The sequence below is a fragment of the Mirounga leonina genome, unplaced genomic scaffold (genome assembly GCF_011800145.1).
Source record: "Mirounga leonina isolate KUSES-001 unplaced genomic scaffold, KU_Mleo_1.0 Mir_200, whole genome shotgun sequence".
NCBI lineage: Eukaryota > Metazoa > Chordata > Mammalia > Carnivora > Phocidae > Mirounga > Mirounga leonina.
This window is the reverse complement of record NW_023270503.1, coordinates 26,659,815-26,678,657: the sequence shown is the minus strand read 5'-3', so window position 1 is coordinate 26,678,657 and position 18,843 is coordinate 26,659,815. Positions and strand designations below refer to the sequence as shown.

The 18,843-nt window shown below is 44.7% G+C and overlaps 1 protein-coding gene across 2 annotated transcripts in view; it reads left to right on the top strand.

The window, feature by feature from the left end:
* Positions 1–4,798: 4,798 nt before the first annotated feature.
* The window catches only part of LOC118024879 (keratin, type I cuticular Ha1), a 28,926-nt gene continuing 14,881 nt past the window's right edge, over positions 4,799–18,843 (top strand). The window contains exons 1-7 of one of the 2 annotated variants that reach the window (XM_035027085.1): positions 4,799–5,450; positions 5,552–5,634; positions 5,774–5,930; positions 6,703–6,864; positions 6,959–7,084; positions 7,258–7,478; positions 8,121–8,253. In XM_035027085.1, the coding sequence (XP_034882976.1) occupies positions 5,103–5,450; positions 5,552–5,634; positions 5,774–5,930; positions 6,703–6,864; positions 6,959–7,084; positions 7,258–7,478; positions 8,121–8,253 (1,230 nt within the window). In that variant the 5' untranslated portion in view covers positions 4,799–5,102. Of the gene's footprint in view, positions 5,451–5,551; positions 5,635–5,773; positions 5,931–6,702; positions 6,865–6,958; positions 7,085–7,257; positions 7,479–8,120; positions 8,254–18,843 lie in introns of those variants that run through there. The other variant, XM_035027086.1, reaches the window with a different exon arrangement.

Sequence of the window (18,843 nt, the reverse complement as noted above, 5' to 3'; positions counted from 1 at the left end):
CACCACAATCACCATCATCATCACCACCATCATCACCACCATCATCACCACCATCATCACCATCATCATCACCACCACAATCACCATCACTGAAGCTCACATTCATTGAGCTCTTACCATGAGCCAGGCACTCGTCTAAGTTATAGATAAATTTATGTATATAAACTCAAACAGCGTTGTGTTCACTCACCGGTCCATTTTGGAGTGAGAAACCACAGCTCAGAGGGGTTAAGTAACACACCTAAGGCCACACAGCTAGTAGGTGGTGAAGCCAGGATTCAGATCCAGGCTGTCTACCTCCAGCAACTGTGCTCCTAACCACTGTGCTTCACAGAGGCCAAGTCTCCGATTGTGTCGGCAGGATGACAGAATCATAATCACCCCTTTGTTTTGATTCCTTTTCCTTGAAGGGAATGGTAGAGTGTTTATGCTAGCAGAACCACTGCTGAGAATTTCTGCCACAGAGGGCGGTGCAAGAAGTAAAGGTTGTATGGCATTTCAAAATAGCCTGAGAACCCTGGCAATTTTAATGACTGGAAATCATGAAAGAAGTTCAACTCACCCCCTGCTATTGTTAAAAACACTCTGTCTACCGAGGAAGAGGAGGAGAAAGAAACAGTCAGAATCGCTTACCTATCTGTCCCTTCACCACTTACAATGCACTTTCACACAGGCTATCCAATTTGAAATCCCCCAAACTCTCTGGAGAGGCAGAGCAGGCTCCACAGTCCCCATTTGGCAGGAGGAGAAGTTCAGGGTTAGGGAAGGAAATGAACCCCCGAGGTCTCCCAGTGGTCTCTCTCTCAAGCCCACTGCCCTGTCCCTACACTCAGCTGCTAAGGGCTGGAGGTACATCTGCATAAAACTGCCCATTCAGACCCACTGTCTGATGCTGGGGTGAGGTGGCTCAGATGGATTTTACAGGGCTTGTGAATCTCCGCAAGGAGAATCTTCCTGGTGTTAACTCCCACCCAGCAGGGTCCTCCTTACCCCAATCGCATTTCAGACTGAGCTTCTGGCCTTTGGCCATCCCCTGGCCTTTTTCAGCCGAGGCTCCCCCTGTATGCTGGATTTCGTGCCCAAAGCTTCCTTGCTTGCCTCTCCCTTCTTCCTGCTGGGTTGCCGGACATCCTAAACATGTGCCCCAAGGCCCTCCTCCAAGATGCCTCTGCCACACGGTAGATCTCTCTCATCCCCAGGGTGGCAGACTTGTGCCTGCTCACCAGCTGGCTCACGTGTCACCCCAATTTCCCCACGTGAATCTCAGGCCCTTTGACACCTCCTCTTTCACTTGCTTGATTTAACATTGCCTTTCCTTCTTCTGCCACCCCATACTGTGTCCCCGGAGATCTCTTCCACCTGCTTGGAAGCTCACCCTAATGCCATGGAGCCTCTGGGGATGCCTCGGGGCGACCATACCACTCAGCTGTGGTCTTCAAAGCAACAAGAACCAAATATCAAAAAACTAATGACCAGGCCTGATGGAAGACCGGGATTAGGGCTCTGATGAGACCACTTGTTTGAATCCTACCCCTGAGTCACCTAGAGAGTGGGGTTACTACTAAGTCTCCTTTGGGATACAGGTAAATGACCTGAAATGGTCTCATCCCCCATCTCCAGGCAGAGAACCAGAAACTGGTTTAAAATGGTCTGACTGGAGGTTGGGGCAGGAATAGGTGTGGGAAGAAGTGGAGGAGGAAGGAAGAAACTTTTGGGTGGGGGGAAAGACCCAATTATATCACTTTACATTAGAGTTTGTTGTGGGCCTATCTGTGTGCTCAGCAGGACTGTAGCATGTCATCTCCCCACCGTCCCCTGTCTTCATCCCCGTCCCCAGCCCTGGGGCTGTGCCAGGTGTTTGGTAGATGTTCAGTAAATGACTTCTGCCCTTAATGTTGTATATGCAATTTCCTAGTTACATTAAATACAAACATATTTCCAGATATGTCCATCTCACACCTCTTAAATATCCTTCTTATTGTTTCTCAGATATTTTGGGGGACCCATATTAGCCTGAATTGCTTATAAAAATATAATCCTCTACCAGAACTATGATTCTTCTGTTCCAATGTAGACCTGTGCCCAGCATGGAGAAGCTGCACAACAAATGTGCTTTGAATAAAACTGATCTAAAGAAAGAATGTGGGCTTGATCATCTCTCGACTGCTCAATTTCTCTTTGAGTGAATACAATTTGCAGATATTTCAATTAGGAAATCAAGAGAGTACACAAAGTCGACTCCTACCCTGTGTGAGTTCTCAAAGACCTTACAGTGCAGGAGTTCCTTTTCCCCCACTAATTCAAGAAGCAAATTCACTCAAGCCTACTGGTATTTTAAAAACACTGCAAGATAGAGGCAAGATTTACAAGGGATGGCAGCGTTGTGTTCACTCACCGGTCACTCCGTCTGCTGTCTCTCTTCTGAATTCTTGTGCCATTGCACCTGCGGGGTGGCCAGCAGGGAAAAAGGAATCTCTGGTTGTAACCTGTTCATTCCTGCATCTTCGGTGTGGATGCTGGTTGGCTGTGACCTGAAGCCAGTGCAGCTCTGACCCCTTCTGCTTCTTTCTTCCTTTCTGCCGTCCATACCATACGTGTCCGTACCATTCAGGAACAGGTGGTGTTGTCCCCTTCTAACCTTATGCTGCCTTAGACAACCCTATATTTCTCAGCCACAAACAAATCTCAGACTGGATAGTGGAGGTGATGTTCTGGTCTGGGCACCTCCGGAAACATCACTTCTTTTGGAGGCCTCAGAAGCTGTGGTCCCATGTCTATAGATCTCTTCTGAATTATCTCTATTTACATCATGCAGGACACTCAGCAGGGTGGGCCAGTCTTCTGTCCATGGATTTGGGTCACGTTGGCTACTTCTCAGCATTGTATTCTCCAGGTTCACTCATTTGAGGATGGGCTCACTTTGTCTGAGCACTGTGGCCGCTTGAGGTTCTGAGGATTCCTTCCTTGCCTCTTGGTCCATTCTTATCTCTTATTCAACACCCTGCTCCCAGTTTCCATTTCTCTGGTCTCGGCATTGTATGCAAATTCTGGCTTTGCTTTTTTGTTGACCCAATTCTTGAATCTTCTCGTTTTTAGACCTAAACACACTCTTTGGACTAAAGTCCCCGTGAGGCTGCGCTGGCCAATCAGTGGGCTTGACCAAAAAGCTTGAAGAGCTGCTGCCATCGGTCTGTGCTGAAGGGCCAGTGTCCTTGGGTAGGGAGGAAGGCAGGAGTGAGGAACAGCTCTGGGCTGGAAACAGAGCAGGCTCTGGAGCAGGCTGACAAGAGGCAGGAAGCAGGAGGCCAGTGCTGTTCCCTATGAGCAAACGTGTATCAGTCTGATTGACAGGCCTTTCCATCTGTCCCAAGCCCAGCTGAAGTGAGACAGAAGGTCTCTACATCTGGCCTTGTGTTCTTCCTCTGGAAAGTCTCAGTGGTGCCTGCCTCAGGACCCACCTATTTCTGCCCCTTTAATTGCCTGGGAGGAAAACAAAGAAATTTTGGTTTTATTATAAGTCTGGGGCTTCTTTGTAGTGTGGTGGGGCTTTCCATCTGAATGGCATTATAATAAGTGGCGAGATAATGGCCTTGGAGAGGGTAGATGGAGGACCTTTTATCTGAGACCCAAGCGGAATGCGCATAAGTACCATCATGAAAGCTTGTTGGGGAGAAGGACTCCAATAAGTTGTCAATAAAATTACCACTCTGGCTGGCAGCCAAAGCCACAATGGAAGTTGAGATGCTGCTACCCAAGATGCAGGGGGTACCCCAGTGGTGCCTATAATTATGCAACCTTTATATACTCAGAACTTTGGCCACCCCCTTCCACAGACCTTCTGGTGCCTTCCCTCCCCTCCCAAATCAACCCCGCATGACTCCAAGCTTGCTCTGTTTCTGCTATGTCTCAGCAGTTTCTGTCCTGGTGCCCAAGTCTTTGGATTCAATTATACCACCCCAGAGCCCTCCTTGGTACCTTTTAATGTTTGGTTCTTAAACCAGATTGTGCATAACCCAGTAAGGCTGGGGATGGGAGCCCAGGAAAGGATGTGATCCATCTTCTGGGTGTGTCAATTTCACTGAGAGGATTGGGCAAAATCTTAGAAAGTTTAACTGGAAATTGTAAATTTTTTTTTTTTTTAAATATTAAAGCCAACATGGGCATATGATGGAATATAAGGTCAATTCACATGAAGTTTTAAGATCAACCTCCTTGAGGAGGCTCCTTTGGGCAAGCTCTCGACTTCCCCGATTATCTGCTCACACTTGTCTAATGCTATGGATGTTTTTCAGGGGTAAGGTTTGACTAGCAATGCCTTTTTTCTTTTCCAAGCCAGCCCCAGATACTTTTCCTGGACAGTTAAAATACATTTATATGGATCTCTCAGCCCTCCCTCCAAATGATCTCTACCTCCAGAGCCTTCTCTGTTCTTAAACTAATTATCAGAACCTCTTCTTTTGAAACTCCTCTACAACCTGTGTACACGAAATATAGGAGGCCTTCCACAAACAGCTGCCCATTCTTCTCAGCCATGGCCCAACTCAGTCCTTATCTACCTCAAGGCTTCCAAGGCTTGGGATGCTGCACCATTGAAGGATTCTTCCCTTAAAGCAGATGGGAAAAGAGTTGAATGCAACTTCTTCTTTGACTCAATCCCAGTTCCTCCCTAGAAATGTCAGGTGGGCCAGGAAATGAGTCTGAGTATGGGTTTACAGGATCACATAACACAGAAGAATGTCATTGGATGGACCAACTCCCAGTTAACAAGGGCAGATACCTGGGCTAGACTGTGTGGCCTCTTTTAAGATCTACCACAAAACTCTGATTTTATGGGTATACTGCCTGAAGAGGAGTCCTGACTTAGCAAGAAGCCCAAGTAAAGAATTTTATGGGACAAGGGACTCTTCTGAGGAAGGCAAATAACAGACTGAAGGAAGGGCATTTGAAAACTAGAGAAGACATAGAAAGAAAAAAGACATTACATACCATGTCCACACCCTCTGTGGAGGGAATATAAATCCTCTTCAGAGGAAGGAAATCCACAAGCTCCTTGGAGAACTTGGGCTCTGTGTTCAGCCGGGTGCCTTGCTCCCTCCAACACCATGCCTTATAACTGCTGCCTGCCCAACCTGAGCTGCCGCTCCACCTACTCCTCCCGGCCCTGCGTGCCCCCCAGCTGCCATACCTGCACCCTGCCCGGGGCCTGCAACATCCCCGCCAATGTGGGCAACTGTGGCTGGTTCTGCGAGGGCTCCTTCAATGGCAGCGAGAAGGAGACCATGCAGTTCCTGAACGACCGCCTGGCCAGCTACCTGGAGAAGGTGCGTCAGCTGGAGCGGGAGAATGCAGAGCTGGAGAGCCGCATCCGGGAGTGGTGCCAGCAGCAGGAGCCCTACGTGTGCCCCAGTTACCAGTCCTACTTCCGGACCATCGAGGAGCTCCAGCAGAAGGTGAGGGGGTGCCATGTGGGGGTGCAACAGCTGCTGACTGTCCTTGAACAATAAGACATTTTCAAGTTCAAGTGGCCCTCATAATAGACTCTTGTTTTCAGATTCTGTGTGCCAAGTCTGAGAACGGCAGGCTGGTGGTGCAGATCGACAATGCCAAGTTGGCCGCAGATGATTTCAGAACCAAGTGAGTTGTTCAGATTTCACACCGATGCCCATTTCTCCTGGCAGAAAGTAGAAAGGCTACGTGCATGGGGGCTATCAAATATCATTCCTGTGAGTCTTAAAGGTCTGCTGGTCACTGCTTTGACCTTGTCCTTGCACAGGTACGAGACGGAGCTGGGCTTGCGGCAGCTGGTGGAGTCGGACATCAATGGCCTGCGCAGGATTCTGGATGAGCTGACCCTCTGCAAGTCTGACCTGGAGGCCCAGGTGGAGTCCCTGAAGGAGGAACTGCTGTGCCTCAAGAGGAACCATGAGGAGGTGAGACCAGAAATGAGAAATGAAACCTGGCTCAGCCTCAGGCTGAGGGTGACTTAAATGATTTGCGATGGCAGAAACTGGAATATGAGGTTGGGTTTGACTTTACGATTTTCCTTTAAAAATACCAAACTTCATGATGAATGAAAAAACGGAGATGAAACCTATCCATGTTCCCAGATAAGATGTATCTTTCACTCAAAACTGGTGCATCATGTGAGTTTCCTAGAGCCCCTTCATCAGCTTGTGATTGATTACTGAGCTATAGAATGAGCCTCAGCATTGCTGATTCATGCTGTACAAAGTCATATCTCTCCCCAAAGGTCACAGAATCAAGCTTGGTGGATCTAAGTCTCCACTCTTTCAAAGTCTTGTTGAAAAATGATCTGGGGTTCCTCCTTCTCTCTCCCGGAGGGGCCATGCCATGATCTTATCTGATGGCAGGAATTGTTTGCTATACAATCTGAAATTGTACAGTCAATTCTTTGTATTATGAGGTCTTCTGCAGCCAGTCTGCAAATTGGGAATGTTAGGCATTAGTCCATCTTTTGGCGGCATCCAAGCAAATCCTTGGGAATTCTTTTTGAACCCAAGAGCCATGGCACAGTTGTGTGAGGAGGGAGCTGTGCCACATGGAGCACAGATCGCTTTGCCTTGAACTGTCACAGACTGCTCCACTCAGTCTCTTTTCCAAGGAAATAGACTAACGGGGCTTCAACAAGCAAAGTCTGTTCTTCATTGAGGAGAATCACTCTTGCGTTTTCTGCATCCACAGGAAGTCAACACCCTGCGCTGCCAGATTGGAGACCGCCTCAATGTGGAGGTGGACGCAGCCCCTGCTGTGGACCTGAACCGCGTGCTCAATGAGACCAGGAGTCAGTATGAGGCCCTGGTGGAGACCAACCGCAGGGACGTGGAGGAATGGTTCACCACCCAGGTGGGCATCTCAGCACATGGCCACTCGGGACACTTGGCCCCTTGGGGCCCTTGAGGCAGGGTCTGACCCTGTCTACTCCCCTGTGCTATTTCAGACCGAGGAGCTGAACAAGCAAGTGGTGTCCAGCTCGGAGCAGCTGCAGTCCTACCAGGCGGAGATCATCGAGCTGAGACGTACGGTCAATGCCCTGGAGATTGAGCTGCAGGCCCAGCACAACCTGGTGGGTGTTGTTCAGCCCTCCTGGTGACCAATGTGAGGTCCGGGAACTGGAGTCAGTGGGGTGCCCTTTGGGCCACACTCTCCTGACCTCGTGAAGGCTGGGACTTCTCTGGAACCCCATGGAGAAGCTCCCTGAGGAGCGGCTCTGTGACATTCTTTATCTTCCCTGCACAGAGGGACTCCCTGGAGAACACGCTGACGGAGACCGAGGCCCGCTACAGCTCCCAGCTGGGCCAGGTGCAGTGCACGATCACCAACGTGGAGTCCCAGCTGGCTGAGATCAGGAGTGACCTGGAGAGGCAGAACCAGGAGTACCAGGTGCTGCTGGACGTGCGGGCCCGGCTGGAGTGCGAGATCAACACGTACCGAGGCCTGCTGGAGAGCGAGGACTGCAAGTGAGTAGCCAGCTGGAGGTATCTGATGAGGCTCACATAAGCGTGCTTCTCAGTTGGACTCCAGGCAAAGTTTGCATACTTTCAAAAGGAAATTATACCTCCACACCAGACATGATCAAACAGAACTCAGAAAACATAATATGGCCATTGTTAAAAACACAGAAAAGCAAGAACTGTTTGATGCACAAACTAAAATTGTACAGCCAATTCTTTGCATTCTACTGTGATCGTATAGATATAAGATCAATGATATTTCTTACATTTTATAAGACTGTATTGCATAGAATGTACATCTCCATACACTACCTTATCTGACCTTATATTTACTGCCAAGCAGGTTGAATCAGTATTCTTTCCATTCTGCCGGTGAAGAAACTGGGGCTTGGAGAAGCTAAGTGACTTTCCCAAGGTCATTCCCTAGGAATGGACAGTGTTGGGAGTCAAAGCCAGAGTTCTAGTTTCTGTCTAACACTTTGGGTACCATGTGGTAGGAAGACCATCAGCAATTTGATAGGGAGCTTTACAGCAGATGAGCCCATGGCTTTCTCTGTTACAGGTCAGGTCAAATCCCACAGGCATTCTGCTCATATAGTCTACAAGCCTCCCTCAATTCATCTTTTCCACATCATTCTTTTTCTCCAGGCTGCCCTGCAACCCTTGCGCCACAACGAATGCATGCGGATCTGCCGGGTCTTGCGTCTCTAATTCCTGCGCCCCCTGCACGCCATGTGTCCCCCGCCCACGCTGTGGGCCCTGCAACTCTTTCGTGCGCTAGAGCCCAGGGGCTGCCAGAGGACCAAGGAGGCAGGGCCCAAGGTTCCAGAGCTTTGACCCGGCACTGGTTCATTCGACCAAAAGGGGCAGAAAACACAGTTTGCGTGGCTGGAGCCACCCCAGTAAGGCAGCCATGAAACTCACCCCACCTACTGCAGACCATTCCTTGTCCACCCTTTCCTTCTCTGGGATCTGTTCCTTTTTCACTTGCCCAGGGAACCCTTGGTTCACTTGCCTAGGGAACCTTCGGAAGTGCCAGGGCGTTCCCTTGTAAGCTGCTAATAAACTTGATTTCCCTGGCAAAGCAGATGCCTTTCTCATTGGTATTCATTCGTTCTGCCGCGCCCATCACTTAAGCACTCTATAAAAAGCCACTTGAAAGTCAGGCTACATAATGGCCTGACTCTTGGATTCAAGAGCCGTTCTTTGCCTGGCGGGCAGATGGCTGGCCTGGCGCCCTGGACACATGAGTGAGGCAGGCTGTCAGGAGGGAGGGCATAGAAGCTGCAGTGCTGTGGCCCTCATCTCTCCTTGACCATTCCTGCATGTTTCCCACTCTCCCCTCGTGACCTGAACATCTCCTAGAGCTGATTGCATCTAAATCCCAAGTGAAGAGGCTCATCAGCTGGGCACGAGAAAGAGGCTTTGGAAAGTTCATCTTTTCTCAGCAGGAAGTTTCAGGTCTAGTGCTGTATTATCTGGGTCCTGGTGACCCTGCGCTTTCTAGGCAGCCTCAGGAACAACAAGCTAAAGAATGCTCTGTCTTGCCTGCCATGCCCAGGACTTCCTTCTTCCTCCTGTGTCAGTGGATCATTATCACCCTGGGCTCCAGCTGCTCACTTCCCCTCCCAACTCAGGGGCTTAGAGAACCCCCCCCTCAACTGATACTTCCACCTTTCTCAGTCCATCCCAACCAGTACCTGTTATCTACTCTGTGCACACCCTGGTTGGTGGGGAAGGGAGACACATCAAGAAAGACATAGTCCTGGCTGCAAGTTATTTCTAACTTGTAAAGGGATAAAACTAGTCCCTAAGTAGTGCTATTATAAGGCATTGCCCCCACTCAGGCTTGTGCTGCAAACAAATCACTGAGTACTGAAAATGACATTAGGGTTCATCAAGAAAGGCTTGAACTTGAATCTTTAACTTCAAAGAAGAGCCAAGGAAATGTTAAGCTTTGACCTGCTAGAACCCCAGAGGACCATTTTGACATGAAAGGATCAGAAACCACTCAGGTGTCTACCTTTTCCCATGAACCTTCCCATCACACCAGGCTTTCTGAGGCAGGTATCAGACCCCACTTTGATGAAACACAGTCTTGTGTACTGAAATGACCAAATGGATTGAAATTACATATATATATTTGATAAAGCAACTATTTATTGTTTTTACCGTAATTGTCGCCCTTGAACCTTATTTTTAAAACTCAAATTCCAGGGTGGATTCAGATTTGCACACCTGCTTGGTTTGTGAGAAGCCTCTGACCTGGAATCTCTTCTGTGATGTGGTCTGCTACTGTGTCTGTGATTTCCTCCAAATCCAAGGTCAAGCTCAGTTCAGAGGCCCTCCCTAATTTTGCTTGTTCCTTTATTCCAAGTTCTGCTTACATATATTATTTTATAGTAATGCAAAAGTAATGTTAATGGCTCCTGTGGTAAGTGGAATGACTGTCCCCCTTCTCTGCAAGATGCCCATGTGGTTTTCTGGAACCCAGGAATATGTTAGGTTGCACACAAAGGGAAATTAAAGGTGCAGATGGAATTAAAGCTGCTAATCAGCTGACTTAAAAATGGGGGAGATTAAACTGGATTATCCAATGGGCCCAACGTAATCACAAGGGTCCTTCAAAGTGGAAGGGGAGGCAGAAGATAGTGAGAGGGACAGGGAGATATGACTGAGGAAACAGGTCAGAGTGATGTGATATGAGGACCAGACCCCTCGCTGCAGGATCTGAAGATGGAGGAAGGGGGCCACAAACCAAGAAAGTAGGTAGCTTTAGATTCTGGAGAAGAAAAGGAAATGGATTTCCTGCTGGAGCCTCCAGAAAGGAACATAGCCCTGCCAACACCTTGGTTTTTCTCTTTTTATTGTGGGAAAAAATGTGTGTATATATATATATAGAACATAAAATTTACCATTTATCTTTTTTTTTTTTTTAGTGTTTAATTCAGGGGCATCAAGTACATTCACATTGTTGTCCATTCATCAGCACCATCCATCTCCAGAACTTTCTCACCAATCTGAACTAAAACTCTGTCCTCATTAAACTCCATAACCCCTCTGCCCTAAGCCCCTGCTAACTGTGGTTCTACTTCCTGTCCATATGAATTTGACTACTCTAGGTACCTCATATAAGTGGAATCATACAGTATTTGGTTTTGTGTGTGTGTGTGTGTGTGTATTTCACTTGGTATAATGTTTTCAAGGCTTATTCATGTTGTAGCATGTATCAGAATTTTGTTCCCTTTAAAGATTAGATAATATTCCATTGTATATATCACATTTTGTTTGTCCATTCATCCATGGATGGGTATTTTGGCTATTGAGATTAATGCTGCTGTGAACACTGCTATACATATATCTGTTCAAGTCCCTGCTTTCAATTCTTTTGTGTATGCACCTAAAAGTGGAGTTACTGGATCCTATGGTAACTCTATGTTTAATTGTTTGAGGTTGTGCCATTTAACATAATCATGTATAAGGGTTCCAATTTCTCCACATCCTTGCCAACACTTTTTAAATTCTGGGTTTTTTGTTTGTTTTTGTTTTTGCTAATAGCCATTCTAGTGGGTGTGAAGTGGTACCTCATTGGGGTTTTGATGTGCATTTCCCTGATGATTAGTGATGTTGAAGCATCTTTTCATGTGTTTGTTGACCATTTGTATATCTTCGGAGAAATGTCTATTCAAGTCTTCTGGCCATGTGTTTAATTGAGTCCTTTAGTTTTATTTTTGTTGAGTTGTAGGAGTTCTTTATGTGTTCTGGATATTAATCCCTTATTAGAAATATAATTTGCAAATATTTTCTTCCATTCTGTGGGCTACCTTTTCACTCTCTTGATGGTGTCCTTTGGGGGGCAAGTTTTTACATTTTATGGAGTTTGTTTTACCTATTTTTTCTTTTGTTATCTGCGTGTTTGGTGCCATGGCCAGGAAATCATTGCCACACCTAATGTCATGAAGTTTTCCTCTGTGGTTTTCTAAAAGTTTTATAGTTTTAGCTCTTACATTTAGGTCTATGATCCATTGTGGGTTCATGTTTTGTATATGGTGTGAGGTAAGGGTCTAACTTCATTCTTTGCATGTGAATATCCAGTTTTTTTCAGCACCATTCATTGAAAAGACTGTCCTTCAATGAATGGCATTCTTTCAGAAAATCATTTGATCATATATGTGAAGGATGATTTTTATTCTGTTCCATTGGTCTATATATCTGTCCTTATTCCAGTGCCACACTGTTTTGAATACTATAGCTTTGTAGTTAAGGTTTGAAATCAGGAAGTGTGAGTTTTCTAACTTTGTTCTTCTTTTTTAAAGATTGTTTTGGCTATTTGGGGCACCTTGAAATCTCATATAAATTTTAGGATGAGGTTTTCTATTTCTGCGAAAGACATCACAGGGATTTTGATAGGGATCACATTGCATCCCTTTTGATAGGTATTTCTTTGGGCAATGCTGCCATCTTAAACATACTAAATCTTCCACAAATACAGGAGGTCTTCCCATTTACTTGTATCTTCTTTAATTTCTTTTGGTACTGTTTTGCAGTTTTCACTGTACAAGTCTTTTGCCTCCTTGGTTACATTTATTCTTAAGTATTTTATTCTTTTTGATGTTATCGTAAACTTTTTTCTTAATTTTACTCCCAATAAGAGTAAAACTTAGGCTTCTGACCTATGGAACTTTAGCATAATAATTTGCGTTGGTTTAAGCCACTAAATTTGTGATGATTTGTGAAGGTAGCAATAGGAAACTAATACAGCTCACATGTGTTGAATATCAGCTATGGGTTAGGCAAAATATTAGGAACTTATCTTAATCCTTATAAAATGCTTCAAATTAAACCCGTTTAACAAATGAGGAAACTAAAGCTTGGAAACTTGCTCAAAATCACAGTTGGTTATTAGTAATTATGAAATTTGGACCAGGTTCAATTAAAAATGCATATGACATCACTATAAAGTATGGAGAATGATTAAAAAATCAGGGCAGAATGAATATGTCCAGGTGCATTACATTCTTCATAGTTTTCCTTACACACAGATTCCAGCTTAATTTTGGCAAGTCTCAGATCAATTATGAGCCACAATCATATGGAGCTGTTCTTAAAATTATCTAACTTGATTGTCCATCTTATTCATAAAGTTTCTTGTTGAATGGCTTCCAAAAAATCAATTCCATCCTTAAAAGACAAAGGTTTGCTATCAACAAACTGGATATTAAAAAGATACAGACATTTCCAAAACACAAAACTCCAAAACATGCTTTGAACAGAGAAGCAATCAGTAGAACAAAGGAAGATTCTGGCCAGGGATAAAGCTTTTTGGTTCTGTAAATTCTGTCATTTTTTTTTTTTTTCAAAACAGAAATCTCAATCCCTGTAACTGAACCATAATTTTGTAAATAAATGTATTCTACATCCCCTTAAATACTTCCATGTGGCTTTTAAATTGTTTCCAGGTACTCTGTCATCATTATCACACATGAGGACAGATGTTCTCCACCTTGGTGGTACTTTGGAATCACCTGGGAACTTAAAAAAAGGACGGAAGCCTGAATTTGCCCTTAGAGAGTCTGATTTAACTGGTCTGGGATGTAGTCTGGTCACTGGGAGGTTTTTTTTTTTTTAATTAATGATAGTAGCTTTATTGAGTCCTATGGAGGAATATGTATATTCTTTTTTAAAAAAATTTTTTATTGTTATGTTAATCCCCATACATTACATCATTAGTTTTAGATGTAGTGTTCCATGATTCATTGTTTGTGCATAACACCCAGTGCTCCATGCAGAATGTGCCCTCCTCAATACCCATCACCAGGCTAACCCATCCTCCCACCCCCCTCCCCTCTAGAACCCTCAGTTTGTTTTTCAGAGTCCATCGTCTCTCCTGGTTCGTCTACCCCTCCGATTTCCCCCCCTTCATTCTTCCCCTCCTGCTACCTTCTTCTTCTTTTTTTTTTTTCTTAACATATATTGCATTACTTGTTTCAGAGGTACAGATCTGAGATTCAACAGTCTTGCACAATTCACAGCGCTTACCAGAGCACATACCCTCCCCAGTGTCTATCACCCAGTCACCCCATTCCTCCCACCCCACCCCCCACTCCAGCAACCCTCAGTTTGTTTCCTGAAATTAAGAATTCCTCATATCAGTGAGGTCATATGATACATGTCTTTCTCTGTTTGACTTATTTCGCTCAGCACAATACCCTCCAGTTCCATCCACGTTGTTGCAAATGGCAAGATCTCATTCCTTTTGATTGGCCATTGGGAGTTTTATTATTTATTATTTATTATTTTTTAATTTTATTTTTTAAATTTAAATTCAATTAGCCAACATATAGTACATCATTAGTTTCAAATGTAGTGTTCAATAATTTATCAGTTGCGTATAACTCCCAGCGCTCATCACATCACATCATCACATGCCCTCCTTAATGACCATCACCCAGTTACCCCACCCCCCCCTCCCCTCCAGCAACCCTCAGTTTGTTTCCTGGAGTTAAGAGTTTCTCATGGTTTGTCTCCCTCTCTGATTTCTTCCCATTCAGTTTTCCTTCTCTTCTCTTATAATCCTCTGTGCTCTTTCTTATATTCCACATATGGGTGAAACCATATGATAATTGTCTTTCTCCAATTGACTTATTTCACTCAGCATAATACCCTCCAGTTCCATCCATGTCGATGTAAATGGTTCATCCTTTCTGATGGCTGAGTAATATTCTGTTGTGTATATACACCACATCTTCTTTATCTATTCATCTGTCAATGGACATCTTGGCTCCTTCCATAGTTTGGCTATTGTGGACATTGCTGTTATGAACATTGGTGTGTAGTGGGAGTTTTAGAATCTCTACAGGTGGTTCTAATGAGCCAGGTTGTGACCCACTTGCCAAAACTAGGGTTCTAGTTCTCACTTATCCTCTCATCAGCCCTGTGTCCTTGGACAAGACATGTAGCTTCTCTGAGCCTCAGTTTCCCCAAAATGGAGGTAACAATCTCTTCTCTACCTGCTTTATATGCTTGCCAAGAGGATCATGGAAGACAGTGTTTATGGAAACACTTTGCAAACCAGATATTTTTATTAGGACTATTATTTTGATTATTGATGACTTAATATATAGAGAAGCTTCTTTTTTTTTTTTTTAAAGATTTTATTTATTTATCTGACAGATAGAGAGACAGCGAGAGAGGGAACACAAGCAGGGGGAGTGGGAGAGGGAGAAGCAGGCTTCCCGCTGAGCAGGGAGCCAGATGCGGGGCTCGATCCCAGGACCCTGGGATCATGACCTGAGCCGAAGGCAGACGCTTAACGACTGAGCCACCCAGGCGCCCCTATAGAGAAACTTCTTAAGAATAGAAAAGCATAGTCATTTTTGTTGTTGTTGTTTCATGCCCAACAGTAGAATTTGTATACCATCCTGTTGTCTTTCACACCACTGTTTCCTTCTTTAAATCACTCACCTAGCTCTGCACCTGAGTATATGCTCTACTCAGCATTATTTGATACTCTTTGGCTCCAGGCCCATCGTTGGATGGGGCCCCAGGCCCTTCTCAGTTGGCATGTCCAGTGCTCTTTTGTGATCTATTTAATTGGCTCTTGGCTGTCCTGGTCTGAACTCTCAGCCCACTGGGAATATCATTCTCAGATACTTGACCCATCCCCGAGCTTATGTCCTGAAAATTTTTGCTGATTCTTTTCCTGTTTCCCTGAAAATTCATATTTGTTACAGGTACAGCTAAGGCATTTTTTGCATCTTTATATCTGGGGTCACAGTCATCATTTGAGTGCTTTGAGGTCTGAGGCTGCTGTCAGTGTCTATAGGAAGAGCAGGACTGTCCAGGAATGTGCAGCATTTTTCTCTGTAAAAGCCCATCTCATTACTTCTAGGAGGCATGCCTCATCACAAGCTTGTGGGATTTGTCACTTTTTAGCCTCCAGTTTACTGAGGAGCAAAGCAATATGTAGGAAGCCTAGGTGTGTCTTCCTGTGCGTGCTCAGAGCTGGCACTGGAATTCATGGGCTACCTCTGTTTTCTTCCAGTTCTCATGTTTTGTCACATCCTGGCCTCTCGTCTCTCTAGTTCACAGTGAGGCAGGATGGGCCCAGCAAACTTGAGTCTAGTTACTTGTGTCATTTTGGACAAGTTCACTTTCTTCTCAGATTCTTTATCGATGACATTGAAACATGCAGAGTTTGGGGTGAGGATGGAATACTATATGTGAAGGGTCCTAGTAGACTACCTGATGAGGAAGTGACATATTGCTATTCATTTCTTTCCTGCCTCACCATCTGGGCCTCAGTTTTCTTCTCCATAAATTCAGGTCTTTCTAGCTTTAGAGTTCTTTGATTCTTAGGAAATAGATCCTACTTCTGAAGTGAACTTTTATAGGGCTAAATGTTCAGGGTGAGGCAAATAGGCTTTCTCCCAGATTCTAAATCACCTTAGGTCATGCCATTGTGAATTTTGATTTTTTTTTTAGATGCTAAGAAAAGGCAATCTAATTTCTATCCTGGACACATCAACCAGTCATGCAAAAGGACAGCCATTTGCCTGTGAAGAAAAGTAAATAAGTGTAATTGGTTTTGGTTCAAAAGGGTACCATTGAGAGTAGCTAGGTGAGAGAGGCCTTTGGTCAGAGAGGCCTTTGGAGGACTGATGGGGGTTGGGAAGGGGTGGGAACAAGGCTCCAATGGGAATCAGAAGCCAAAAACTATAAAGAGAGGGGCAATGGGAAGAAAGGAATCTAAGGTTTCCTTCCCCTCACAAAATCAGAGAAACTTGTATGCCAAATGTTTCCACTGTGTTTAGATATTCAGGCTTAAGAGCTAGACAGTGAATTGTTCAAATCCCAGCTCTGCCACTTATTGGCTGTGTCTTGGGAAAATTCTGAGCCTTTCCTAATCTGTTAATTTATCTATAAAATAGGAATAACTTTATAGGCCAATCTTATAGGCATGTTGGGAGGGTCAAATGAGAAATGTGCCATAGCACTTAGTGCCTTGTTTGGCATAGAATCAGTATTCATGAAGGGGTAAGTAACATCATCAGCATCACCAAAACCACCATCATCATTATCATGGATGTTAGCACAGAAACATAAGGCTGGGGGATTCCCAGGAAGTGAGTAGAGCCCATTTCCATGCCAGTACAAGAAAGGAGGCTTTGGTGGCAATGCAACCCCATGTAGAGAACATGTCCTCCTCAAGAATGACCCCAAATAGGATAACTGAATCCACAATATCAGTAACTTATCAGAGAACGTAGGGACAATGGGCTCTCTGTCAACTTCCTATTCTGGCTACCAAGTTAATGTTAAAATTTGCATTTTTGTTGATTAATTCATGAATATAGTATTGTGCCTCTAGCGTTTGCAAGGTAGGTGAATGAGGTTTTATCACCACTGGATTAGCATGGGCAATGTGCCCAGGTGTCTGCTTAACAGAATTGGATTTTCAGAAAATTCTACATCTGAGCCATCTGGGCCAACAATAAGAAGGAGGAAGGTTATGGAAATAATCATCACTCCCACCCTGATCCATATTCACACACAATATATTACTTACATTATACAACAAAACTATGAGGTGGACAGCATATTACTACTTAAATTTAAGAGATGAAGAAAATGAGCCAAAAAGGGAAACTCGCTTCTCTGAGCTCATGTCATCAGTAAGAATGTGAACTCAGGTAGGTTAGATTCGAATGTGTGCTTTTCTGTTACCTTCATACTTCCTTTGAAATCTGGACACAACCTTATATTGTGTTGCACAAATAATTTTTTGGGACTTCTGCCTGAGCCCAAGATTTTATTTCTGTGTAGAACAAAAGACAGATAAAGTGACAAAGAATAGAAGGTGAGTGAGGAGGGCTACTTCATTAAGATTCTTTACTGGGCAATAGGGAGACTCCCAAGAGTTTGGAAGTATCCAAGGGTATCTGATCCCAGAGTTGATAGAGAGGTGTACACTCTAGGGATGACAGAGTGAAGGTGCATTCTCATGGGTTTTGACTTGTTCTGGGAGCATCTCAAGTGGGCAGAGTCACACCTTTAGGGATGTACAGTGTTCTCAGAAAGAGGATTAACTTTAGGGATTAGGTGAGAGAAATTTCCAGAGACCTTGAGATAAGGTCACCATGGATACAAAGATAGCTCTGAGCTCCTTATTCTAGTTTTCCATTCTTGTTGAGTCTGAAGTATTATGCTTCATATTTATGCTTCAACACTGCCACTTGAACTCTCTCTGTGGACTATTCCAGGCATAATTTTATTTCTAGATATTTCTTCTCTGTCTCATCTTTAGGGAGATTGTTGCTCCAGTACAGTTTGGTAAACTTCTTCTATAAAGGGCCAGACAGTAAATATTTTAGGCTCTGCAAGCCATATGGTTTCTGTTAGAACTATTCAACTCTGCCATTGTAGATGAAAAGTGGCCATAGATAATACCTAATGAACATGGGTATGTGCCACTTCATTTATTTAGAGAAAAAGGCGGCAGGCTGAACTTGGCTTGTGGGCCCTAGTTTGCTGATCTCTGCTTTGGTGTTCTTCTACCCATTTAGCCAGTTTCACTTCTCAGCCATGAACACTCCATTATTTTCAATCTCCACGTATTGATAAATTCCCTAAGCCCCAATTAATACTCTCATGAGTAGGGCTCAGGATCCTTGCAGCTAATACAGGACAAGTTTCTGCTATGAAGACAAGTTGAACCGAACACTGAAAAATGGGTAGGCCTGGGAAAAGAGGGCCAGCTGGAAGACTGTTCACTCTAGACTCTCTTTCCAGGGAATCTAGTAGCAGAACCTCATGGATGAGGAGTCCCAAACAACTCCACCCCATGTCCCTGGCTCTCCTCCCCTCTGAGTAATGGGGAGAGCCATTTGGGATTACGATGATTCTGTCTCCTTTGAAGCCATCTGATGAGACTCTGATTTTACCAGCCCCTAGCACCTAGGAGGAACCTGGTGTGACACAAGCTGAATGGAATAATTTTATGGGTTGAGGGAACTCTTTGGAGGCATCTAACTAGCATATTTTGGAGAAAAAATTAGCTGAAGCATTAGGAAGGGAAACTATGCTGTATGCCAACCCCCACCCATCAATAAGGGTATAAAAGGACTATGGAGGAAGGAGAGACTCAAACCTCACCACATCCACCTGTATTGGCTTACCTGCTCTCCATCACCTCTCCCTGAACCATGCCTTACAACTGCTGCCTGCCCAACATGAGCTGCCGCTCCACCTGCTCCTCCCGGCCCTGCGTGCCCCCCAGCTGCCATACCTGCACCTTGCCCGGAGCCTGTAACATCCCCGCCAATGTGGGCAACTGTGGCTGGTTCTGCGAGGGCTCCTTCAATGGCAGCGA